The sequence below is a fragment of the Prunus mume genome, linkage group LG1 (genome assembly GCF_029339155.1).
Source record: "Prunus mume cultivar Tortuosa linkage group LG1, ASM2933915v1, whole genome shotgun sequence".
Lineage (NCBI taxonomy): Eukaryota > Viridiplantae > Streptophyta > Magnoliopsida > Rosales > Rosaceae > Prunus > Prunus mume.
The window spans coordinates 16981260-17008401 of NC_142698.1; the positions used below are offsets into that span (position 1 = coordinate 16981260).

Here is a 27142-nt window from a genome sequence, read left to right on the forward strand (position 1 = left end):
AAATAATTTTAAAAAGAAAACTACAATTTTATGAATTTTAAATGAAAAAATTAAAAAAATTCATAGAGACCATTTGTGATAAGTGTGTGAACCTCAAGGATGTTTTGTGATATATATATATATATATATATATATATATCACGTCAAGAACTAATGTGAGTTTTTATGTAACTTAACGGCATAGATTATTTGTGATCGCACATACTAACCTTAAGGACCACAAGTGACACAAAAACACTAAGAATGCAATCTGATAATTTCGTAAATCTTAGGGACGTTTTGTGATAATAAGCCTAAATAAGCAAATAAAAGCGCGTAAAAAGAAGTCCAAAACAATGAGATTTGGCTCGAGAAGGATTCGAACCTGCATCTTCGCGCTAAACATCAGACAAGTAAGTAACGATTCGCGCAAATCAACTGGCTCCGGATTCCCTACAGTATTTCGGGTCCGACCCATTTATTCGGGTTTTATATCTGAATCTGGGCTAAAGGTTTGATTTCCTCTGTTTGATCAAATAGGCATCTTCTTCTTCGTTCTTCTATTTTGTTCATATATTTCTATTGGATTCCGAAATACCCCTTGGAAATGGCAGCAATTTACAGCCTATACATCATCAACAAATCAGGTGGATTGATCTTCTACAAGGTAAAAGAAACCCAAAACTCTGGTAATCGGAACTTCAATTTTCATCTATTATCGAATTTTGATTTTTTTCTCTTTTTCTGGAAAAAAAAAAATTAGGATTATGGGTCTTCGGGACGGATGGACACTAATGATAGCTTGAGGGTTGCAAGCTTGTGGCACTCTATGCACGCCATTTCTCAGCAGCTGTCGCCGATATCGGGTTGTTTCGGCATCGAGCTCCTCCAAGCTGACACTTTCGATCTTCATTGCTTCCAATCACTCACTGGTACATTTCAAAATTTAACCTTTTCTGTTTCCAAACTCTGTGTTGTATTTTAGTGGGTTTCAATCACATTGACCAAATTTGGTAAGGCTGCCAAGATTTGAGTTATCAACCAATTTGCAACCAAAATTGTGAATTCTCTCTTAGATATAGTTGATTTGTATGATCTGGTGTTAGCAGTTATTGTAACATGTCAGATAGGACTTAGATTGTATCGAGCATTTTGATTTTGTAAATTGTAAATAGAGTGAGGTTCTGAGGACTTTTTGGTCGGATTGACACCGATATGCGTCTTTTTAATTTGGTGAGCTTAAATTGGTATAGTAGGAGCCAAAGAAATAATCTGGCGATCTACTGCTTGTAATACTGGTTTAAACTAAGTCTCGCTTGTGACATTATGTTGTGCATTGCATTGTTTTAGGTTGCGACCTCGTGAATTAAAAATAGTTAACTTATTTCAGGGGGGAATAAATTCATAAGTGAGGTGAGTGCTAAAGATTGTCATTGATTTGAGTTGATGTGTTTAACGTCTTACATAACTAATGGTGGCATTCTTGTAAGCCATTTGGAGGCAGCATATGTTATGTGGTTCTGTATTTTGGAAGATGGGCTACACAATGAGAGTTTCGGAAGTGAGGTGAATGCCAAAGATTTTCATTGAGTGAGTTAATGTGTTTAATGTCTGGAACAACTAATGGTGGTGTTTTTGTAACTTGTAAGCCATTGGGTGTGAGGTTTAGGCAACATCTATCTTGGGGTTCTATATTGAAGATGGGCTAAGCAACTAGAGTTTCCCTCTACATGATTGAGGGTGATATTATCAATTTCCATAGAACTAGATTATCTTGTTCTGGTAAAAGAAAGTATGAAAATTCATAGTCTTCATATCTAACAATGCCCTCTTCCTTGCATCATGTTCGTGTAGTAAATATTAGATTTTCTAAGTTCTTTACTTTCTTATAGGATACATATCACTCCTGTTTTTCTTCCTAAGCAAAAAAGTGACTCGAATGATACAAGGTATACAACATCTTGACAAATTCTGTTCTTAAGGTTAATGAGGTGGGTTAATATCCTGGATGCGAACTCAGATCTGTCTGCCTGGTCCGAAATTTGCTCAGCACAAAGTTAATGTGTCTTTCAGTGTTGACAAGTTTAGCTGTTCAGTTTTACAGAGCAACTAAGTCTCTGTTATTTTAGGCTTGGCCTTTTTCCCTTTTGAATTGAAACATTCTTATTGAGTAGGGTGTACGATGCATTTTCCTTTTTGTTCCTATGACAGTTCACTTAATCCTTGGAAGTGAAATTTCATGAATGTCTTAGATTGAAAAACTAGTGCTTTTTGATAAGGATAATATCTCTGTTGCAGGGACAAAGTTCTTTGTTGTCTGTGAGCCTGGGACACAGCACATGGAAGGTCTCTTGAAACATATCTATGAATTGTACACAGATTATGTCTTGAAGAACCCCTTCTATGAGATGGAGATGCCTATACGATGTGAGCTCTTTGATATCAACCTGACACAGGCAATACAGAAGGATCGTGTTGCCTTGTTAGCCCGATGATCTGCCTCAGGAGTCACTCTTGTCTCTTATGTAGTTGTTGCTTGTTCTATTTTCTCCAGATGTACATCTTTTGATGAACATTATCTTCCATACGTGTGACTCAGGAGATAGTTTTTGTACGGTTAGTTCGACTTCAGTGTTCATTCTATGAGCATTCTGATTCAAGGATGGTTCCATGTTTTATGTGAATAATTTGAAGTTTTAATATGTTTTACATCAATGTCTGCTGCATGCTAGATGTTAATTAAACTTGGTGCCGTTGAGTTCATGTACTGAAATTAAAGCCATGGGAATGACAATCCTCATTTGCCTGTTTCGACCGTCTAACGGATTCCCGCCACTTGGCAATGACTGTTCACAGCTGCCTTCAGCTCTGGGTGTCAGTCTCCGACGGCCTCGTCACATGCTATGAGAGCATTTTTTAACGTTGGGTCAATTGTGTTTTGAACCATGGATCAATTTTGTTGTTGGTTTATACACACAAGTACATGAATTGAGAAAATATATTAGAGAAATTTTGGGTCAATTGTGTTTTGAACCATATAGGTAGGAGCTAAAGAGATAAATTGGTATAAATTAAGTATTACTATAAAATTAAGCTGTAGAAATAATATCTTTCCATTCTTATAAAAGACCACACCCACTTATTGCATACATATAATGTGTTGGTTCTTGATTTTCCCAAAAAAACAAAAACAAAAACAAGATTTATTAAATCAAGTGGTGCTCTTCATCATTCGGTGACCAAGAAGTTCATGGCCAGTGACCACAGCCATGGCAATGAGAATTCCCATCTGCCTATGGATCTCTTTCAGCGGGTCCACCGGACTAGGTGCGGTTATGAAAGTAATTTCACAGCTGCATATGGATTGTTAACATTTTTTCATCTAATTCCTGACCAATGGGGCAGGATTGCTAGGGGAATAGGGGATTGCAGCTAAACCCAATGTATGGACAGACTTGAATTACTTCTAATTAGTGATAAACACATAATCTGCATAATGATGAGTCGTCTTCTTTTGACGTGTCCTCGATTGAAGTACTAGTAATTGATAAAGTGTGGGAGTGGATGGTTGGGAGCATGAAATAAACAATTATATTTACTTATTAGTTTTCTCCAATATCTTAATTGACTCCCATCACCTTGATTCACTTTGATACATTTATAATGTTTAACAAACCAAATTTACATGATGCAATGTTCACAACAAAAACATTTTTATATATAAACTATTCATGTGTTTGAAAATTATTACAAAATTCTAGTGAGAAAAGAAGACACAAGAAATTTATTCAGAACTTTAGCCAGGTTTCAAAATTATCACAAAATCCTCATGAAATTTTTTGGAATTTTGAGTACTTGTTCCCAAACAAATTTTTTGAAACCATAAGGATTGCAGATCAATTTTGACGTCGTAATAATGTATTAATATAGTTTTGTTAGAAGTTCAACATTGTCATTTACCTAACTGTGGCTAACTACTCATTGTGGTGACAGTAAGCTAACTGTGGCTAACTACTTCTCTTTGGCCCTGTTTGTGGGCTGGACTGGATGTGACATTTTCAATTAAAATGGACATGGATCCAGTCTATTATTTGGTGAATTACATTTTGTTTGTTTTTTTTTAGGTTATAATTCTGACTTGAGCTCATATAATTTTTTTTTTAACTTATCGAAAAAATATTGCAAAAGATACATAGAGAATAGAAGGCCACATTTTAGTAATTTGCCTAGGGCCTCCAAAACCACATTGGATTACATTGGATTAATTACAGCTTCTTGATGGAATTAATTGATAATTTTACTACATTCGATACAAGTGATATTGTGAGAAGGGAGAATCAAACTTATGATTGCAAGGATTAATATGCTTAACTACCACTTAAACTACAAGCTTCTTGGAATAATTCATTTACATTTTAGTCTAGGATGATTAGACATAGTCAAATTCAAGTTATTTTTAGACGACCAAACACGTGACTAGAATTGTGAATCCTTTGCCAAACATGTAGCTTCAATATTCATAACATAACACAGTCAAAGTTTAGTGACCATTAATAATCTAATAATTATACATATAATAGCATCATAATCAGATAACTTCTAAAACTTTTTCTAAGAGATCCAAATGGTTGGTTGCTTCTAGAAGACCTAGCTCTAGTTGTGCTGGGTAGCCATTAGGTCATGCAAAGAAACCAAAGCCATAGCAATCAAAATCCTCATCTGCCTAGTTTTATTAGTAAGAGGGTTCTGGGTGTTAGGCGGTGTGCTGAGTGAGTCTTCGCAGCTGGCCTCAGCCCTCGGTGTCACAGTCTCATACCTCTGCACACTCTCGGAATCCTTCTGGAAAAATGACAGCGCAGCCGAGTCAAACGACTGCATTTTTGAGTGCAGGGTCGTTTGTGTTGCCAAGCACCTGCCTGATAAAGTCGTATGTCTTGGTGGCATTGTCTGTGGCGCGCTCTATGGTTATTTGGGTGAGGTCAACAATATCAGCGTTTGGAGACTTCAAATTCTCCTTGAAAGTTTGGCTGCAAAACCCAAACTCCTCCATCTGCCTGCAAATATGATCGATCAGTTGTTGGGTGTCTTGAGCCAAAGATGGGGTGATATTGATCACGAGGAAGAAGAGAACCAATAGCATTGGAACACGTGGGGATGAATGAGACTTATAATAGTCAGGAGAACCCATTGTTTTGATCTTTGTTCAAGGCTTCAAGTAGGGTTTGGTGAATGGAAAATGATGTGGAGAATTGAAGGAGACAGTGTATTTATAGGAAAAACGTTGTCATGTAAAGTCAACGTAAGCTTCAAACCCTTTTGATTTTTCTTCATATTGTATCTCATGCAATCATAACACTGAATCAGAATCCTACATTCCTATTCAATTCGCTTATTACTTAATTTTGCATCCCAAGTGTTTTATATATAACGAATCTGAGAGAGTTATTCTTTGATTTTAGCATTAAATCCCAAATTATAAAAGATAATCTTGTGATACATTGCTCGGATTGAAAGCCCTCAATTTAGGCAAGGATATAATTATTTTCCTTGTACGTATATATGAACAAAGTCAAAACTAGATGTGTATAAGGGCAATGAAGAGCAAAGTAGATATGATGTTTGTTTACACCATAATCAACCGAGCATATCCAGCCTCAAAACGACTAGCATCAAGGCAGACATGTCTTCTCCATTGCTGAAGGAAGACACTCTTCCGAGGTGCCAGACATTCGCCAAAGCTCCAACTGCCGAACCTAATCTCCAAGGACACGTGTCGTCATCATAGCGATTTGCACAAAGTTCCACATCGAAACTTTGTGCAAACCACCCATTTTCACTTCCCTATAAATAGGGAACAATACCCAAGTAAAAATGGTAACTTCTCTCTCACTGTTACTGTTACTCTGCCTATTTCACCACTCATAGCCGACTTAAGCATCGGAGAGCCTTCGGCCGGCACCACACTTGTGTCCGAAGCTTAACGATTGCTTCTCTTACTTTATATTTTGCAGGCCCTTCCCTTACTAAAGGTCTTCACCTTCTCCATCACTGAAGACAACCCCTTTTTCTCTAAATTGACCTCTCAAAAAGAGCATCAACAGTTTGACGCCGTTTGTGGGAATCGACCTATCAATCCCATTTTCTCTACTAGCCCAGCTAGCTCCTTCTCCCTTCAGGCCCTGTCGCCTCTTCTACACCCCACACTCTGCTATGCCGATCGAGGATAGCCACGATACTCAGCACCATACCTCACGCGGGGTACCTCCCGAAGGAAACCTTCGCAGATGGCAATCTGTGCAAAGGTGGAGCTCATTCGCGCCAGCGTTGCCAAGATGTCCAATAAATACGAACATCTCCATACCAAAAATGTCGAGCTGGAGCATGACTACTGACGCTAAAGCGTAACTGGGAGATGACTCAAGCCCAAGGCTCCCAACGTGACTTAACCGAGGATGTTGAGCATACCCAGCCAAACCAGCCGGTGCACTCCCGCCATAGTGCCCAAAGATGCAGTCTAGGCTCGGCAAGGGTAAAGGTCTTCTCTATTCAGAGACGACCAGGCCAAGTCGTGGCTCTTTCATATCTCCCCCCCGAAAGACCGGCCCTATGAACCGATGAAGGTATACAAAGATTGCAGAGACTATCTATCTATTGGACCGTCAGCAAGACCTTATTCCTATCCCTGTTAATCTCTAAGACCCAAGGGTGACACACCTAGGCCCTGTTTGTGCCTAATAAATCACGGTCATAAATTGACTGAAGGGACCTCATCTCGGCCGTAGCACCTATTCATGAACTGAAACGGCCACGTTTCATTAGGCATTTCGCCTTCTTGAAAACAAAAGAAAAGCTGCAAAGGCAGAATCCTCTAGGCCTCACGACCGCGGTATTATAGGCCGAAGTGAAGGCCGTAAAGACACGGCCGAAGATACTGTGGTCAAATCGCCACGTGGCCTCAGGGTCCCACGCCCCATTTAATGAAGTAATGCCTCTGACTATCGCGCAAACTCACTAGTTGCAAGAAGCATTTAATGCACGAGGAGAGGGGAAGTGTGAAGTCAGGATTTGGTAATTGAAATCGGAGTGGTTATGCACAAACATTCTCACAAGTATGCTTACAACTTGAGGTCAGATCACCAACCACTAGACCAGGGCATTAAATGCGTTCCCACGGCTAAGGGGGCAGAACCCACGATCAGGGCGGTGGCCGAGATTTACCCGGATCCATAGGGGTCACACCACCATGTTTCACGATCCCAAATGCCGATTTGACTACCCACTTGCCCCGATCAGGCTATATCACGCAGATCTTTTCAGCCTCGATTGTCCCTCTAGGACTCCCCCTATAAATACTAAGCTCAAGACTACATTCAAAGGGTTCAAACACCAAACCAAAAGCCTCCCACGGAGCAAATTATACTTTCATGTAATGCACTTTCAATACCTTAATTTGCTTTCCTATGAGTAGTAGTAGATTGTAAGGAAAATCCATTCATCAATATATCATACGACCCTTGATTTTCAAGGCGCCGGAGCACCATCTTTGTTGTTATCTCATTCACCTCATATATCATACGACCGTCGCTCTCTGAGCAACGCGCCGGAGCACCACCTAAAACTCGCCACCAACACCACCACTAAACGGCCTTGTAGCTCAGGCCATGAACCTGACGGCCAACATCGGTTCCTCTCTCGGCCACAATCGTTTGATTAGGAGTCGAACTCAAAACAGGCGCATCATTTAACCATCCTCTACCCAAACCTCATCACCATCTCGATGCACGGTAGACCGTCTGGCACGCCCGCGCACAACCGCACCGCATTCAAAAGAAGGACGCCACGTGTTAATGCACATCCCCTCGCCCCGGAGCACCAGGCCGTGAGATTTGCGCAGCCAACACTTTTGACACGCCCGGTGGGACTCTTGTCAAAAACTCATGGTGGAAACTAGGGCACCGCAAAGCTCAAAAATAAAACAATCGAAATGACTTCGAGGCTCCCGAGTCCACCTCACTAATCACTATCACGAGACCGAACATGCGGTCGAATCTCGCCGCTCCAATAACGACGAATCGTGCGGCCGAGTCCATGGGAGAGCAAGCAGTAGTGGAAGATCTGATGGCTAAGCGGGCCTACGTGATAGAGACATCCTTTATGGTCGAATGGATGATTCTCCTCGAGCTACGGACGCTCTTTCGTGAGAGGATGCCAACGTCATCCCTGACGCTCCCAAAGCGGGACAGAGAAGCCAAGAATGCGAGAGGTTTGAGCCCTACGGCGAAGCAATGCCTCGGCACCTCTGCCCGCACCTGCGTCGAGCTACGGCCAGATTCTCACCCGACAAATAGTGAGGGCAATCCCACCAACATGGGTAAATCCGACCGACCTGCCCACGAAATAGTGGTACGCCCACTCCATGCTTTGGTCAGATCACCGGGCAAGCAGCCCAATGCATTCCGCGGTCCAAGAACTCCTGACCTAGCGATTCACACCATGGCCCTGCACCCATCCTGCCCAAGCGTGACGCCGCTCTCACGGTCGAGTAATCCGACCGTTTCACCATTACAGCGTCGTTATTTTCAGCTCTCACTTTCAATACGGTTCGCCATTCTAATAAAGAATACATGCGCACCGGTCAAACCTACGATGCGTATCTAGTGCCGCCACTCGGCCAGAACGGCCGAACCCCTGCTCAAGTGGCCCCAGATAAGGCCGCAAAACGATGCGCAACAGTCCAGCCACTTCAACCCAAATGAGTCGCCTCAAGATCCTCGGACCGAAGATGTCCGGCACGACTAAGGACGGCTTAGCCCAGAGGCAGCCGGGGCACCAAGTTATCGAGGCCGTACCCACCCGGGAAGCCTAGGACTTGGCGCGACTTGCTCCCTAAGGGTTTTTAGGCACGCCGCACATCAAAACACTCGGCCATGGGCACATCTCCTTTTGTCTTGACCTACGGGCATGACATTGATAAACTAATGGAGCTAGAGGTTCGATTTCTTCGAGTTTTCAAGCAACTTAGGTGAAAGACGAAGAACTACGCGCAAACCGTGCCCCGGAGTTTAGAAAATTTAGAAACAGTCAAGGCTCGACGCTTACAATTCGGTGCGTGTTCAAGAAAAAATGGCACCGAGGGCCTACGACAAAAAAGTCAAAAATAAAAGGAAGGGGAAGTAGGCGAGCGAGCTAAACAAAGGGTACGACCAATATAAATCGAACAACATACATTCAATCATTCATAGAAGAAGGCCCACGCTTTGTATATAGATTAAGAGATCTTTTTTTTTTTTACAAAAGTAAAAAAGAACGGCCACCATGGCTGATCAGATCAAAAAAAGAAAAAGAAAATATATGCGTATATTTGTATGTGTCTATGTGGAAAAAGAAGAAAATGTTTAATTATTACATCCCAAGATCTTTAAACGGCTGCCCATCTAAACCCCCTCGCTGAACATCCCCCAGATTAGGCATGTTATCCTTCCTCGAGCAATGTCCCCACCATCTATATCAGCCGCCACCTCGCCCAGCTTCCTCTCGCCAATGCCCTTTTCTCGATCGCCGCCTTGAGGATTTGCTCGGCCAAGAATTCAGCTCGATTTCGACCGCGACCACACCATCTCGGCACCGAAGGATGAGATCTCGACGGCCCTGAAGCTCGGCAATCAACCTCAACCTGCGTAAGTTCCTCATTCTCTCTTTGGACAACGAGGTCATTTTCCTTCAAACGGGCCATGGTAGGTTGGACTTGTTCTTTTATCACTAATAGCTCTTGCTCGAGCGAGCACCCCTCGGTCATCCTCATGTTCGCCTCAGCGTATCGACCGATCATCTCCTCGCCCTCGGCCAAGCGAGCAGTAGCTCATCCACCGAGCCGAGTCCACAGACCTAACGCCGTGGCTATATCCAGGCAGGACCTAAACTCCATGAATGCCTCGGCGATGGTCATTTGGTGAACCCCAAAAAATAGGAACTCTCGGAGCCTTTCAATGACGGCCCGAATCCTCGTCCAAGGGAGCCGAGGCCGAGCCTCCTTCTTCATGGAGGTCATGATAACTCTTCGAGATCATTGAGGAGGCGGTCTCACGAAAATGGAAAATGAGATTTAGATGGAAAACAACCAGCTGGGACATGAGGAATGACAAGGTGAAAATCTAATATACTCAGGCCGATGGCGCCCGAGAACTTCGCAACCACAAGCTCGGTCAGACCGCCAAGAGATAGGCGGCGGACTTGGCGCAAGAGCTATCGCCTCAACCACCGCAAGCTCGATTACCGTCGAGTCACGGGACAACGGCGCTGGGGCATGCTCACAACCGTGGATAGCGATAAATGACGACCGGGAGGCTAGAAGCAAAAAATTCGGTCAAAAGCATGTGGAGCAATTCTAAAAATAAAACAAAGTATAGTGGAAGCAAACGCTTACCTAAGCGGATCACAATCTGCTTGAGCGACGAGGAGCGGATGGTAATGGCTCGACAAACGCGGTAACGGCCAAGATAGGCACGGCAGAGGCAAGCCGAATGGACTTCCACCAGGCGGCTGCGGCGGTTCCATGGCAAGGACCTCGTCGTGGCATGTCCGCGGCAGCCTCCTCTGGCACCTCTACGACCGCTGCCTCGAAATCGGCAAGATTTCGCCGCCCGGCTGCCGCCCTCAACCGCCACCTCGGCACGGCTTCCTCCTCGCTTTGCCCCGAGGAAAGGACCAGATTATCGTAATAAATAAAGAGGGGAGGGCGTGGCCTAGGAAAAATGGGAGGGTAAAAAGGAATCAAGGAAAAGTACTTACGGTCACGAGAGGGGCTTCACTCACGATCACAGGAGGGACTTCCTCTTAGTCCTCGCCCTCCGAAAGAACAAGGAGGACCCTTTTTCTTGGCCGCTCTGACACCGCCGTCTCGACCGCAACACTTTCGACCGGCGCGACCTCAATACTTGAGGCCTCTCGACCCCTCTTACGACCCGGGGCTACGTGTACAGATAGAGAAGCAAAAAGGTAAGAAGTAAAATAAACAAGGACAAAGGTGGCTTAGAGAGGCCGATGAAAAAATATAAAAGAAAGAAGGCTTACCAATGGTAACGATCGGTCGAGCCGGCGGGAGATGGCACGGTCCTATGCGCCAAGGTTTTTCGCACCTACCACACCGGCGCTCTGGAGGTTGGGGCCGCGATTGAAGTCACGATCGCTCTGCCAAAGGAGGCCGCCACCCTGGTACGGCCGCGTCGGCGATTTGGTCGAGAAAGCACTGAGACCTTCTTCCTCTTGCCAGGAAGGAGGGTCCCAATCTGCATTCTTTAAGGTCCTCACGGCCTCTTCAACAGCCGAATGAATCTGCTGAGATGCACTCGCACCACTCTTCCATCCTCGCCATACGCATTAGATGCAACCAAGGCCAAAGTGAGGAAGGTCATTCCCTTTGAAATTGAAGGAAATGCCAACCACGCCGTCGCTAGATGGCGTCGCCCTCCAAGACGAGAGCCGGTTGGTTGACAATGGGGAAGTAGTGCCGTCTGGATTAGGCCAAATTGCCGCGCCACGAAGTTCGACAGATAAACCTCGGCCCCACTTGAGCAAAAAGGTCGCGCGCGACCGAAATGAGCCCCGATGGCGAACCACGAGAGGTCGTGTGCCGTGAACAAAGGATACGGCCGAGCAAGGCACACTTGAAACTACGTCGGTCCTTTCGATCAAGCCGTAGAAAAATTTGTAGCAAAAAGTCGAGGTATTGTGCTTCCGGGCCCGGCGAATGCGTAGCCAACGGCTTGGTGTCGGCAATATTGCGCCTCACTCGAGAAGTAAGCTTGCAGCCGTAACTAGAAGGCCCATAGTGGACCACCGTGCTTCGGCTTCATCCCATCCGTGACGACGCCGTGAAGCGTACGGTAGATATGACCAAGGAGGAATGGGCCGAGTGCCACCTTCCGTCCGCGCGAGATAGTCGGCCGGATGGGCGAACTCAAGGTGACTTTGTTCTCCTAGGTGCAAAACACAAACTTGCATAGGTAGTACAGCAAGAACGTGGCATGCTCAACCTCGCCCAAGGGAACGATGGAGTCATCATCGCGCTGTCCTCCACGCCGGTTGCCGTAGGTTGGAGTAGTTGAGCATGTTCTTCGCCTTACTCCCAAGCTTGGCTAACGTAGGCCAGCGGCTTTAAAGCTTTCTTCACCTCGTGGCGACCAGAGCGGCGCATTTCCACGCCAAGAGGGGAGAGGCCGAATAGGGCGCCATGTCTAGAACGGTCGGTCTCATCATGCCAAACCGAAGGTTCATAATATTTGTGGCCGACGACCGAAGCATATGGTCGCGGCCCAAAGCGACCGGTCCATGACGAGTGGCCGATCGAACAACTTCATCAAGTGGTAGATGCCTTGATCCTTCCATTGCTGGCCGAAAAAGTGCTCCATCCTCGGCAGCCATTTTTCCCACCGGTCGAGGTTGGCCATTGGGGCTACGGCTGGCAACATTCTAATCTTGGAAGTCCCCACCGTCAAAGGCCGAGAGGTCCACCAGATTGTTCTTCAAATGAGCCACCAGCCTCTTTGGCATCTCGCCATCTACAGAGGGGCCGAGGATGCAAGAATCGGTGGCAGCGCCATCATCATCAGGTGTGACGATGTTGGGTAGGACCGAGCCCGATTTTCGGAAAATGTCTTCAAACTCACCGAAGACTTGGGACCGCGCTTCAACAGATGTAGAGGTGCCGAGGCTATTGAAAGAGATTGAAGTAGGGAGTGTTAAAGGAAAAAGTCAAGAAAGAGTGATGAACACGGCTACAAAGGAACTGAGCACTTTCGAAAAATGGGCGAAGAGTTCGTAAGTTTTCTCGAGAAATGCAGAGGAAGCAATCAAGTCGTTGGTTATTAACAAAGGGATAATCTGGGCAGAAAGAGGTGGAGTGCTGAAATGTGAAGTTCGAAAGGGTTGAAGAATTGAGAGAAGAGTTTGGCAGAGTTTGGGCGTCTGAAAATTCTGAAGGCGTAAGGAAGGAATGAAGAAGGATAGGCTTTTATATTGGCGCTAGAGTTTAAAACGAAAGGGCATAATCCTCTCGAGAGACGAACGGTCTAACAAAGATGCTCAAGGAGCGCGATGACGTGTCGTAAACCCAGAGACCGTTGCTTCATTTGACAAGACGAAACGACGACTCGCGCAAGTCGTAATGATGGTCAAGACGTGCTTGCGCATTAAATGTGTAGGCATTTAAGGCGCCATCAATCACTTAAGGAATGCAAAGGGTCCATTCCTTGGAATCCATTCGACCTCTGCCCGGTGCCGTGACCGAAGAATCCAGGATGTGGGGGCAATGTTTGTGCCTAATAAATCACGGTCATAAATCACCGAAGGGACCTCCTCTTGGCCCTAGCACCTACTCATGAATGAACGACCACGCTTCGTTAGGCATTTCGCCTTCCCGAAAACAAAGAAAAGTTGCAAAGGCAGAATCCTCTCGGCCTCGCGACCACGGTATTATAGGCCGGCCAAGTCCGTAAAGACATGGCCAAGATATCGTGGTCAAATCGCCAAGTGGCCTCGGGTCCCATGGCCCATTTAATGAAGTAATGCCTGACTATCGCAGCAAACCCACTAGTCGCAAGAAGCATTTAATGCACAAGGGAGAGGGGAAGTGACTGAAGTCGATTTGGTAATGGAAATCAGAGTGGTTAGGCACAAACATTCTCACAAGTATGCTTACAACTTAAGGTCAGATCACCAACCACCAGACCAGGGCATTAAATGCGTTCTCACGGCCAAGGGGATGAACCCACAATCAGGGCGGTGACCGAGATTTACTCGGATCCATGGGGGTCACACCACCATGTTTCACGATCCCAAATGCCGATTTGACTACCCACTTGCCCCGATCAGGCTCCACCATGCAGATCTTTTCAGCCTCGATTGTCCATCCAGGACTCCCCCTACAAATACTAAGCTCAAGACTACATTCAAAGGGTTCAAACACCAAACCAAAAGCCTCCCAATGAGCAAATTATATTTTCATGTAATGCACTTTCAATACCTTTATTTGCTTTCCTAGGAGTAGTGGTAGATTGTAAGGAAAATTCATTCATCAATATATCATACGACCCTTGATTTTCAAGGCGCCGGAGCACCATCTCTGTTGTCATCTCATTCACCCCATATATCATACGACCGTCGCCGAGCAACGCGCCGGAGCACCGCCTAAAATATGCCACCAACACCACCACTAAACGGCCTTGTAGCTTAGGCCGTGAACCTGACGGCTGAGATCAGTTCCTCTCTCGGCCACAATCGTTTGATTAGAGTCGAACTCAAAACAGGCCCATCATTTAACCATCCTCTACCCGAACCTCATCACCATCTCGACGCACGATAGACCGTGCTGGCTCGCCGGCGCACAACCGCACCGCATCCAAAAGAAGGGACGTTACGTGTTAACGCACATCCTCACCGAGCACCAGTGCCGTGAGATTTGCTCACCAACAGCCCCCAATCAAAGCCTACCACCTACCCGCTGGAAAAGGTGCAGGGGACTCGGATGACTGGGAAAATTATCATTCATAAGACTAGGAAAATTATCACACCGAAGTGTTAGAAGATTAGGAACCTTACTCAGCCCCTGCCAATCCACACCCCAGGCCTTCAGCACCTTATGCCGACTCAGCCATGAGGCTTCTCTTCGGGAAGGTTTGACATCTGGAAAGTGAGTAACACCGCAACCACCAGCCCTTCTAGGCAAAGCCACGATCCGGGCCCTTTACCACCAGGATAAGGACATTAAGCCACTCTGTATCGCCTTCTACACTAGCATGAAGGATTCTCTCACCCATATCCACTCCTTACAGTCTACCCTCGGATGCCAAGGCCTTAGTGACGAAGGCATGTGCCTCATCTTCCCTTCCACCCTTAGCGCGCGGCCTTGAATTGGTTCTACAGGTGAACCCCGCACCATCAACTCATTCAACATCGAAGCAAACCTTCTGGACCATTTCATGATCGGTGATCGCCTATACTTGCATACGACTTGTACATGCTTCGGTAGGGCGATTGTGGTAACCAAATTAAGTCAAAACCCTAGGTCAAATAATTCATTCTATTTGGGGATTATTTGACCTAATTGGGAATTAATCAACCTAATTGGGAGTTACTCAATTTAATTGGGGGTTACCCAATTAAATTGAAGACTACCTAATTGGGTTGAGAATTGATTCCTAATTCCTACCCCGATTCTCAATTAAATGAGGAGTTACCTAATTGAAATAGGATTTGATTTGATACCTACCACAATTAGGGATTTGATTTACCCTAATAAATCAAATCCCTAATTAATCAAATCAATTCCATAAAGGGGAGGAATAATTCCCTTCCATCTACGGAATTATTCCTCTGAAACCCTAGCCTCCAAGACCATTATAAAAGTATAGCCACACACAATGGTGGAGGTACGTCTAAATTCCTACTGAAACTCTGCAGAAATCATTTCTCACAAACCCTAGCCACCACTTTCTTTCTCTCCCTTACACAAGGCTCCGGCCACCATATACGGCTCCGGCCACCCGGTTTTCCTTGAAATACCTTACCTAACTTAGGCATCGGAGGGCCTTTGGCCAACACCCCCCGGGTGTGGTCCTTTTACTCCGATCTGTTTTGCAGGGAGAAAGAGAAGCGGAGAAGACGAAGGAATCTTTGACGAATATTCTCGTGGGGAAAATCATTCCCTCCAGCGATGATGAACCCCTTAAGGAGTATTAGCCCGCTTCAGCCACGAATACTCTCATTGCCCAGAGACAGACGATCGCGGCGCCTTCGGTGCTTTCATGAGTGGCCTCCGCAAGTCCAACTTCCAGATACATGGTCCACAACAACCCTTGGAACACATATCTTGAGCTAATGAAGCAGGCAGCATTCACACCAAGGCTGAGTACTTCAATTCCAAGCGTGGCTCAACCACCTCTGCACGCAGCACCTTTGGTGATCCTCCACCTGCTTCAGCCGTCGCAGCCCCACCTCAATATTCTGCCCGGACACCAAGTACCTGTGGTGCCCAGACCCCAAAATGAATGATAGCTACCAGCCTACCTTCAGCAGTAGCAAGGGGCAGACATGGCAACCACCACGAGCCCAGCGGAAGCAACCCTCCCTGGACAAGTGATCGTGCCCCACTCCTCTTCACACCCAAGCCTAGGTTTGAGGTCTTCACCACCCTGAACACTACCTATGAGAATGCCTTAGTACACGAGGCACCCATAATAACTAAGCCTCCCCTCAGGAGACCGACCAACAAGCCTATGCCAAACACAGGTGTCTTCGCCATTTTCATCAGTTCAGTGGCCATGATACCGAATCCTGTGTTGCCTTGCGCAACATCATTGAATGACTTATTCCTGAAGGGAAGCTAGATAAATATGTGCACAACCTCCCACCCCCACCTAACTGACAAGCTCATATTTATATATATTTTACATCAAATTCACTTGTCTTTTTTTAGGTAGTTCCTTATATTTTTGAGCTATTTACTCTGTTTTTGTGTTTTTGGATCTGTCAAGCAAAGAAAAGAAAAATAGCACAAGTGGGCTTTTAAGTCACAAATTCGTCAAAACTGCCTGTGCAGGTGAGCTGACTTTGGAAGCAAGTTGCGAACAGCTCAGAATGAATTAGAGAACGTGCCATATATGCTTGGAAAGCTACAGATGTCTATTCTCTGGGGCATTTCGTGGATTGTTCATATCATTTTTCTAGAAGCAGTAATGACCGTTTTAACACTGAAAGGTTCACAAGAGGCTGAGCAGTTTGTAACTGCAATGAAAGCAATAAACCCAATAAACGTGACAGCCAAAACGGAAGCTGAAAAAACAAGCCAGCGGAAACCTATTCAAATATCTGAGGAAATGGAATTAAAGATGGGGATTAGGTGGGAGTAATTGGCTTAAAGGCCACCCAAAGAGTTACAATTGTTTTACCATTTTCTCTCACTTATTGTCATCAATAAATAGCTATTAGTGGAATAAGTTTTGGGGAGAGCGATCTGTGGAAAAAGAAACAGAGAGGCAAGGCAGGAACGTTGGAGGAGGGAGGAAATCTTGGCATTCTCTTCTTTCGGTTTTACCTTCCCAAACTCATGTCTTTCTTTTGGTTTAATTTAAGAATAATGTGTAACTAAATTTTTAGTAGTTAGGGGCTGTTTTGAAGCCCCATATATGATTGCAAATATGTTATCACATTTCGTTTCAATTTCTTTCATGAAAGGATGAAAATTGCTTCACTACTTGTCTCGTTGATGAATTCTTTATGTGTTTTCTACGGATGCATACTTAGTAAGCATATTTAGGATTTTAATGCTATGAATATGTGTATGCCTGCCCTTGTTGAATGAGGACCTACATGTGTTCTAGAGTAGTACTTGTTATTTGCATTTAACATGTGAATCAATTTCTAGGATAAGTAAGACAACGCCAGTACTTATGATGCCTTGTGATGACTCAAACTCTTTTCGTTCTTAATGATTTCTACTTGTTAAATCTATGAACACGCCATTCTAGATTGCATGCTAGGGACTAAGTTAAGTTGAAAACGTCATTCTCTTAACATACTACATAAGAAAGAGTAATAGGTTGAGTTCTAACATTGAGCCAACTTGAGCATCTTCATCCGAAAATAAAAGGAATCTGATTGAAACATAACATGTTTGCATGACTATTTGGTGGTGGATAGCACTTCCCCTAACTCATTTTCCTAATTGTGAAATATAATCTGTTCTTCAAAATCTGTTTATGTTCTTTTGTTGTCCGATTTAATCTATATAGTAAATCAACTCTAAAAATCCCAAAAATTTGTGTGAGTGTAGCTCTGCGTGTCTAGTATCTGTGCATAAAATTTCATAGACTTTCGATATGTGTAAGTGGGGATAATAATTATTTCTTCGGTGGCTGGTCAGTAGGGACAGCAGCCCAGTTTTTGTGACATTTCAAGTAGTTAGATAAGACAATCTTCTGCGGGAAAGACCCTTATTTTCATATGCTACAATTGATGAATCTTAGTGTTAATAAGGAAAATCAATAGGTTATTTGTGTGCTACTTTGTGGTGTGCTTTTAAACCTATCAATTTTTGGCGCCGTGTCGCCGGGGATTGTTATTTCTAATCACTTATTTTTCTATTGTTTTTATTTTCTTGTCTAATTTGTGTTTTTGTTTTTGTTTTTATTTTAGGTACTCTTTGCGGTATATGCATACTCGAAGGTCGAAGAGCATTGACCTAGCTTCCTTTGATCCTGAGCTTGAACAAACACTTCGAAAGCTTCGGAGAAAAATCAAGCAGCAGCATGCATCGGTGTCCTTGCCACCATCTTCTCCACCACATTTGAGTTCAGAAGAGGAGGAAGAACCACCAGAAGACATGGCTGATAACCGTACTTTGAGGGAGTTGGCAACGCCAAATACGGATCAACAGCCATTGTGCATCACATATCCAAGTGCAGAAGGAGGATTTGAGCTCAAGTCTGGCATGATTCACTACTTGCCTAAGTTCCATGGCTTTTCAACAGAGGATGCCAACAAGCATCTCATGGAGTTTCACGTGGTATGCTCAGGAATGAGACCAGCAAATGTGAATGAGGAGCAAATCAAGTTGAGGGCATTTCCATTTACATTAGAAGCTAAGGCAAAGGAGTGGCTTTACAATTTACCTCCGGGATCAATGAACACATGGAACCAGGTAAAGCAAGCATTCTTGGAGCAATATTTTCCGGCCACAAAAGCTGCAAGCATAAGGAAAGACATATCTGCAATTCGACAACAACATGGAGAGCCCTTTGGAGATTACTATGAGCGGTTCACGCATTTGGTTGCATCTTGTCCTAATCATCAAATTTCTGAGCATCTTCTAATACAATACTTTTATGAGGGATTGTGTGGTACTGATCGTGTAATGCTTGATGCAGCAAGTGGAGGAGCATTCATGGACAAAACACCAACTAATGCTAGGGCATTGCTAAAGAACATTGCTGGCAAGACATGACAATTTGGAGGGAGAGATGAGCTACCTTTTAAGAAAGTTAATGAGGTAAGTACTAATTCTAGTATTGAATTACAATTAGCTAACTTGACTAATCTTGTGCAACAGGTTATGGTGGCTCCAAAACAAGTGTGTGGTGTATGTTCAATCATGGGACATGCCACGGACATGTGCCCTTTGTTGATGGATCAAGGTGGTCATGAGCAAGTTAATGCGTTAGGAGGGTTTCAGGGGCAACAAAGGCAAAAGTATGATCTATACTCCAACACTTATAATGTAGGGTGGCGCGATCATCCACACTTCAAGTGGAGTAATCAAGACAATGGACAACAATCTGTTCCCAACAACTATAACCGTCCACCTGGCTTCTCTCAAGCAAGACCGCATGCACCATTGCAGCCTCAACAACAACAACCTCCAAGTAAGTCTCTTGAGGATTTAATTGCTTCTTTAGCTAACTCTACTCAGTCTCATCAACAAAAAACAGACAAAGCAATTGAGAACCTTGAGCGCCAAATGAGTCAGTCAGCGGGTTTGATAGGGCAACAACAACAGTCAGGAAGGTTGCCTAGCCAAACTGTGGTGAATCCAAATGCAGAGCAAATGAATGTTGTGACTTTAAGGAGTGGAAAAGAAGTTTTTGAGCAGCCAAGGATGCAAAAGAGGATTAGAAAAGATACAAATGGGCAAGGGGAGCAACAAACCAAAAATTTTGAGCAAAATGAGGCTTCAACAAAAACTGAAGAGTCTCTTAAAGCTACAGAATTGGGCAAAAACAATTCTGATAAGGTAAGTAAAGAAGTTCAAAATTCATTTAACTCATGTGTCCCTATTCCTTTCCCTCGCAGGTTTATGAAGTCTAAGAAAGAGCAAACTGATAAGGAAATCTTGGATACTTTTCAGAAAGTCCAAGTGAACTTACCTCTTTTAGATGCCATAAAACAAGTGCCCAAGTATGCAAAGTTCCTTAAAGAGCTTTGTACGAACAAGAGGAGATTCAATGATCAAGAAACTGTGGCATTAAACGAGGAAGTATCAGCTGTTTTGCAGAGGAAGCTGCCACCGAAGTTGAAGGATGCCGGTAGCTTTACCATTCCTTGTGTAGTCGGAGGGAAAGAGTTTGGGAGAGCATTGTGTGATTTGGGGGCATCTATCAATCTGATGCCATATTCAGTGTATGAATCATTGGACCTTGGAGAGTTAAAGGAAACAAAGGTAGTAATCCAGTTGGCAGATCGTTCAAATAGATATCCTAAAGGCTTATTGGATGATGTACTTGTGCAAGTGAATGAGCTCATTTTTCCCGCTGATTTTTTTGTTCTTGAGATGGAACATGACCCTATGCCTACTGCACTTCCTCTTATATTGGGAAGACCATTCCTTAGAACGGCACGTACGAAGATTGATGTCTACGATGGTACCTTAACCATGGAAATTGATGGAGAAAGCGTCAAGTTCAGAATCTTCGATGCCATGAGGTACCCTAGTGATTTGCATCTTGTTTTTCTATTGATAAGTTTGATTATTTTGTGTAGGACTGTTTTAATAAAGGTGTGGGACAAGAAAATTTAGAGAAGGTGTTAGTGCATAGCATTACACGTGGAATGCTTAATTATTCCGAGCACATTGAAGAAGAATTAATCCAAATAGTGGCAGCCCTTGAGTCTCTTTCACCAATTCGTGGTAAGTCTTCTTCCTATTTTATTTCTCTTCCTACTTCTAATGAAAAGACTTTTCCTTCTGTAATTCAGGCACCCAAATTGGAGCTTAAACCGATTCCTAAACATTTGAAGTACACATTTTTGGGGGAAGATGAAACATTACCGGTCATCATATCGTCACAACTCACAACAGAAGAGGAAGAGAAACTGATTCGAGTACTGAAGGATCATAAAACTACCATAGCTTAGAGCATTGCAGATATCAAAGGTATAAATCCAACTACATGTATGCATAGAATTCTGTTGGAGGAAGGTGCAAAACCAACAAGGGAAGCTCAACGCCGTTTGAACCCACTCATGATGGAGGTCGTCAAGAAAGAGGTTATCAAACTTCTTGATGTTGGCATCATATATCCTATCTCAGACAGCAAGTGGGTGAGCCCTGTTCAAGTAGTTCCTAAGCGATCCGGAGTCACAGTTGTTAAGAATAAAGCTAATGAGCTAGTACCTACACGAGTGCAAAATAGTTGGAGAGTCTGTATAGACTATCGGAAGATAAATAGCGCCACACGCAAGGATCACTTCCCAGTCCCATTCATTGATCAAATGTTGGAAAAGTTAACTGGGCATTCTCATTATTGCTTTCTTGATGGTTATTCTGGATATAATCAGATTGTAGTTGCTCCAGAGGATCAAGAAAAGACGACTTTCACATGTCCATTTGGCACATTTGCATATCGAAGGATGCCGTTTGGACTTTGCAATGCTCCCGCCACATTTCAAAGGTGTATGGTAAGTATCTTTTCTGATATGATTGAGAAAATAATTGAAGTGTTCATGGATGATTTTTCTGTTTATGGTGATTCTTTTGATACTTGTCTACATAATCTGTCCCTAGTTCTAAAACGTTGTCAAGAAACTAATCTAGTATTAAATTGGGAAAAATGTCATTTCATGGTTTCACATGGATTAGTTCTAGGACATATCATATCTGAAAAGGGAATTGAAGTTGATAAATCTAAAGTAGAACTTGTTAGTTCATTACCCCTACCTACTACTGTCAGGGAGGTTCGTTCTTTTCTTGGGCATGCAGGTTTCTACCGTAGGTTTATAAAGGACTTCTCAAGGATTTCTAGACCCTTATGCCGTTTGCTTCAAAAGGATGCAACATTTGATATGAATGAAGAGTGTGTGGTAGCATTCAACAAGCTTAAGGAGTTGTTATCCACGGCTCCTGTGATCATGCCACCAGATTGGAGTTTACCATTTGAGTTGATGTGTGATGCTTCAAACTATGCCGTCGGTGCAGTTCTAGGGCAGCGTGTCAACAAAGTGCCACATGTCATCTATTATGCATCTCGAACACTCAATGATGCACATTTGAATTATTCAACAACAGAGAATGAGCTTTTAGTTGTTGTATTTGCTTTAGACAAATTTAGATCTTATCTGATTGGGACTAAAGTTATTGTGTTTTCTGACCATGCAGCTTTGAAGTACCTACTCACAAAAAAAGATGCAAAACCGCAACTCATTCGATGGATACTTCTGCTTCAAGAGTTTGACTTGGAGATCAGGGATAAGAAAGGGAGTGAGAATGTTGTAGCAGATCATCTTAGCAGACTTGTGCATTCACACACAGAGGAAGATCTCATCCCTTTACGTGAGAGTTTTCCGGATGAACAATTGTTTTCCTTAAAGGCCACTGACCCTTGGTATGCAGATATTATCAATTACAAGGTCACCAAAAAGATTCCGGATGATTTTACACGTGCTCAGAAAGATAAGCTTGTCAAAACCGCCAAATATTACGAGTGGGATGATCCTTATTTGTGGAAATATTGCCCTGATCAATTGATTAGAAGGTGTGTCCCCAAATCTGAGTTTAAATTTATTCTAACTTTTTGTCACTCTTATGCATGTGGCGGCCATTTTGGAGCAAAAAGGACAGCGCTTAAGGTGCTAGGGAGTGGTTTTTATTGGCCTAGTTTGTTTAAGGATGCGTACGAGTTTTGTGCAACATGTGATTGTTGTCAACGAACAGGTAACTTGGGCCCAAGAAATCAAATGCCACAAACCCCTATTTTAATTGTTGAAATCTTTGATGTGTGGGGCATTGATTTCATGGGGCCTTTTCCATCTTCAAATGGTTTTCTCTACATTTTATTGGCTGTGGATTATGTTTCTAAATGGGTGGAAGCAAAAGCCACCAAAACAAATGACTCAAAAGTTGTTTCAGATTTTATTAAGACTAACATTTTTGCAAGATTTGGAACACCTAGAGCAGTCATCAGCGATGGAGGGAGTCATTTTTGCAATAGAACATTTGAAGCGTTGCTTAGGAAGTACAATGTCACACATAAGATGTCTACACCTTATCATCCGCAAACAAGTGGTCAAGCAGAAGTATCAAACCGAGAGGTAAAGCAAATTTTGGAGAAAACTGTGAGTCCAAGTAGGAAGGATTGGAGCATGCGCTTGAACGATGCATTGTGGGCTTATAGGACTGCCTATAAGACTCCTATTGGAATGTCCCCATTTCGGTTAGTTTATGGGAAACCATGTCGTCTTCTAGTAGAATTAGAGCACAAAGCTTATTGGGCGATCAAAGCCTACAACATGGACATGAGTGTTGCTGGAAAGCAGAGGAAGCTTCAATTGAATGAGTTAGATGAAATCCAGAATGATGCGTACGAGTCTAGTCGCATATACAAGGAGAAATCGAAGGCATTTCATGATAAGATGATCTTAAGGAAGAGCTTTGTCATTGGACAGAAAGTTCTTCTATTTAATTCTCGCCTTCGGTTATTTCCAGGTAAGCTTCGTTCTCGTTGGGTTGGTCCATTTGTTATAACTAATATTTTTCCTCATGGTGCAGTAGAACTCCAAAGTGCAAAGACCGGAAACTTGTTCAAAGTGAATGGGCATAGACTCAAGCCATATTATGAGTCTTTTACGGAGCATGATGTGGAGGTTGTACCCCTCCAAGAACCAGCTCCCCTTGGATGATTACTCTTGATACCGTCCGGCTGCGGATGTAAAAGCAAGCGCTTATTGGGAGGCAACCCAATATTTCTATTCATTGTCTTTTTAAGTCATTTTCAAAATTTTCATTTTTTTTTTCTTCTGAATTTTCTTGCGTGCTAAACTGAATTATTTCTTTTCTTTGTAGGAACATTTGGTTGTGTCCACCATTGGAGTTTATTGCAGAATTAAAGTTTTGGGGGTCATCGTTTGATTTTACTGCAAATTGGGAAAGTTTTCAGTCCAACTGTTTTATTTTGTTTATTATTATTTATTTTATTTTAATTTTGATTTTATGATTTATAGTGGTTTCTGACATTGGGGACAATGTCCAGTTTAGGTTTGGGGGTAAGGATTAAAAAATGACTCAATGATAAATTTTATACCTTCCACTAAGAACTGGTTTGTGTTGTTTCCTTGTTGTTGCATTTTTTTAATTAGTTTTGTTTCAAAAAAAAAAAAGAAGAAAAAAAGGGTCTTATTTTCTTTATTGTTTTGAAGTAGGCGATTGTTAGTTTCCCGACCCAATGATATAATTGGATCGAACTGGAACCACCATGATCAAGAACTTAGTAAGCATGTGCTGTGTGAAATTCCTGATTCTCTTGTTAGTTTTGTACATGTTTAATCATCTTTGAAAAACCAAATGCACATAGCTTTGTTGATATGAAACTAGAGCATGACTTAGAGCTTCATATGTGAATATAGTGACCATATACAACCTATGTGAGTTTTTGAGCCTATTGAAAGTGTGTGCACTTTTCATACACTCCTATTCTTTCATGTGTGATGAACTTATGTGACTTACATCTCTAGAACTTGCGTAACGATCTTTCGAAATGTTTGTCATTGATTGCATGAACTTGAAAAGGATAGAGGCATTAGGTTTATCACCATGGCCCAAACAAGCATGTATCCTAAAGAAAAATGATATCATTAGTTTGCCGACTTGAGCCGTACATGTTGAGCCTTTTATTTCTTATCACCAGATATGTCTACCATTATACCTTAAACATTTTGCCTTACCCGTTCCAAGCTAGCTAAGTGAGCCATGTGAGATTGTCTTATGAGAAATCTTTGTGTAAGTACTTTGAAGGAGTTTGGCAAACGAATAAGTGTGGGGGTATCTGATGTTTGTATTTAGTTATGTGTAAAATTGCTTCAAAAAAAAAAAAAAAAAAAAGAGTTCCTACAGTTTCAGTTAAGGGGTGTGGTTGGAGGTATTAGTAGAGTAGTTGGAAATCTTGAGTTCTTGTAAATCTCAACAAGAGAATTGCTAACAATGTAGCTTGGGACTTGTGTTTACATATCCTTTCATTTCTATGACCCTCTCCCTAAGCCTCATTACATCCAATAAAAGTCCTCTTGATTTAAGTTTTGCAATTATGATTGTGGAGATGAGATCTTTATGCAAGCTTATGGTAGATCTTTCACATTTGATTCTTTGAGCGAAACACGTTAAACTAAACATGTGTGATTGAGTGTATGTTCCGTGAGAAGGTCACTCGTTCGCATATGGTGTTTTAAAAAAAAACTTGAAATTGCATTAGCATGGCTATTACACACACTACACTTCAAGGATGATTAAAAGGTTTCAACTAACATTTGAATAAGGAAGATGAGCTTGGATTAGCTTGTTTGGTGCTAGCTAAGGTTCCTGATGAGTTGGTTTCTTGAATGAAATTCTATGACGGTCACATAAGGGAAAGCTAATGTTTTTCATTTTGCTACTTTTTCATGTTTTCTTTGTTTTGATCGAGGACTAGCAAAAGCTAAGTGTGGGGGTATTTGACAAGCTCATATTTATATATATTTTACATCAAATTCACTTGTCTTTTTTTAGGTAGTTCCTTATATTTTTGAGCTATTTACTCTGTTTTTGTGTTTTGTAGGATCTGTCAAGCAAAGAAAAGAAAAATAGCACAAGTGGGCTTTTAAGTCACAAATTCGTCAAAACTGCCTGTGCAGGTGAGCTGACTTTGGAAGCAAGTTGCGAACAGCTCAGAATGAATTAGAGAACGTGCCATATATGCTTGGAAAGCTACAGATGTCTATTCTCTGGAGCATTTCGTGGATTGTTCATATCATTTTTCTAGAAGCAGTAATGATCGTTTTAACACTGAAAGGTTCACAAGAGGCTGAGCAGTTTGTAACTGCAATGAAAGCAATAAACCCAATAAATGTGACAGCCAAAACGGATGCTGAAAAAACAAGCCAGCGGAAACCTATTCAAATATCTGAGGAAATGGAATTAAAGATGGGGATTAGGTGGGAATAATTGGCTTAAAGGCCACCCAAAGAGTTACAATTGTTTTACCATTTTCTCTCACTTATTGTCATCAATAAATAGCTATTAGTGGAATAAGTTTTGGGGAGAGCGATCTGTGGAAAAAGAAACAGAGAGGCAAGGCAGGAACGTTGGAGGAGGGAGGAAATCTTGGCATTCTCTTCTTTCGGTTTTACCTTCCCAAACTCATGTCTTTCTTTTGGTTTAATTTAAGAATAATGTGTAACTAAATTTTTAGTAGTTAGGGGCTGTTTTGAAGCCCCATATATGATTGCAAATGTGTTATGACATTTCGTTTCAATTTCTTTCATGAAAGGATGAAAATTGCTTCACTACTTGTCTCGTTGATGAATTCTTTATGTGTTTTCTACGGATGCATACTTAGTAAGCATATTTAGGATTTTAATGCTATGAATATGTGTATGCCTGCCCTTGTTGAATGAGGACCTACATGTGTTCTAGAGTAGTACTTGTTATTTGCATTTAACATGTGAATCAATTTCTAGGATAAGTAAGACAACGCCAGTACTTATGATGCCTTGTGATGACTCAAACTCTTTTCGTTCTTAATGATTTCTACTTGTTAAATCTATGAACACGCCATTCTAGATTGCATGCTAGGGACTAAGTTAAGTTGAAAACGTCATTCTCTTAACATACTACATAAGAAAGAGTAATAGGTTGAGTTCTAACATTGAGCCAACTTGAGCATCTTCATCCGGAAATAAAAGGAATCTGATTGAAACATAACATGTTTGCATGACTATTTGGTGGTGGATAGCACTTCCCCTAACTCATTTTCTTAATTGTGAAATATAATCTATTCTTCAAAATCTGTTTCTGTTCTTTTGTTGTCCGATTTAATCTATATAGCAAATCAACTCTAAAAATCCCAAAAATTTGTGTGAGTGTAGCTCTGCGTGTCTAGTATCTGTGCATAAAATTTCATAGACTTTCGATATGTGTAAATGGGGATAATAATTATTTCTTCGGTGGCTGGTCAGTAGGGACAGCAGCCCAGTTTTTGTGACATTTCAAGTAGTTAGATAAGACAATCTTCTGCGGGAAAGACCCTTATTTTCATATGCTACAATTGATGAATCTTAGTGTTAATAAGGAAAATCAATAGGTTATTTGTGTGCTACTTTGTGGTGTGCTTTTAAACCTATCACTAACCCTCACCAAAGGCAGATCAAC

At 42.5% G+C, this 27142-nt stretch overlaps 2 protein-coding genes and 1 pseudogene across 3 annotated transcripts; 2 read left to right on the forward strand and 1 right to left on the reverse strand.

Annotated features, from left to right (window-relative positions):
- Positions 1 to 484: 484 nt before the first annotated feature.
- LOC103344426 (SNARE-like superfamily protein) lies at positions 485 to 2694 on the forward strand. 2 transcript variants are annotated; one of them, XM_089044274.1, is made up of 4 exons: positions 485 to 646; positions 743 to 911; positions 1872 to 1928; positions 2278 to 2694. In XM_089044274.1, exons 1-4 carry the CDS (start codon positions 587 to 589, stop codon positions 2472 to 2474), a joined length of 483 nt encoding a protein of 160 aa, XP_088900400.1. In that variant the 5' UTR covers positions 485 to 586; the 3' UTR covers positions 2475 to 2694. The 2 variants fall into 2 exon arrangements, with proteins under 2 accessions (XP_088900400.1, XP_008246244.1); XM_008248022.3 differs by lacking the exon at positions 1872 to 1928 and having other exon boundaries at positions 486 to 646.
- A 1938-nt stretch (positions 2695 to 4632) lies between these two features.
- Positions 4633 to 5167, reverse strand: LOC103344561 (uncharacterized). The gene is made up of 2 exons (XM_089048167.1): positions 4892 to 5167; positions 4633 to 4818 (listed from the first exon to the last, which is right to left on the reverse strand). Exons 1-2 carry the CDS (start codon positions 5165 to 5167, stop codon positions 4633 to 4635), a joined length of 462 nt encoding a protein of 153 aa, XP_088904293.1.
- Positions 5168 to 8016: 2849 nt separating this feature from the next.
- On the forward strand, positions 8017 to 23643 carry LOC103328489 (uncharacterized; annotated as a pseudogene).
- Positions 23644 to 27142: the final 3499 nt, after the last annotated feature.

Excerpts from the sequence above, each read along its gene's own strand:
- LOC103344426 (XM_089044274.1), top strand. The coding sequence starts at position 587 with ATGGCAGCAATTTACAGCCTATACATCATCAACAAATCAGGTGGATTG. Across the intron at positions 647-742 it reads GTGGATTGATCTTCTACAAG|GATTATGGGTCTTCGGGACG; the intron begins GTAAAAGAAACC and ends AAAAAAAATTAG. Across the intron at positions 1,929-2,277 it reads AGTGACTCGAATGATACAAG|GGACAAAGTTCTTTGTTGTC; the intron begins GTATACAACATC and ends TCTCTGTTGCAG.
- LOC103344561 (XM_089048167.1), bottom strand. The coding sequence starts at position 5,167 with ATGGGTTCTCCTGACTATTATAAGTCTCATTCATCCCCACGTGTTCCA. Across the intron at positions 4,819-4,891 it reads CATACGACTTTATCAGGCAG|AAGGATTCCGAGAGTGTGCA; the intron begins GTGCTTGGCAAC and ends TCATTTTTCCAG.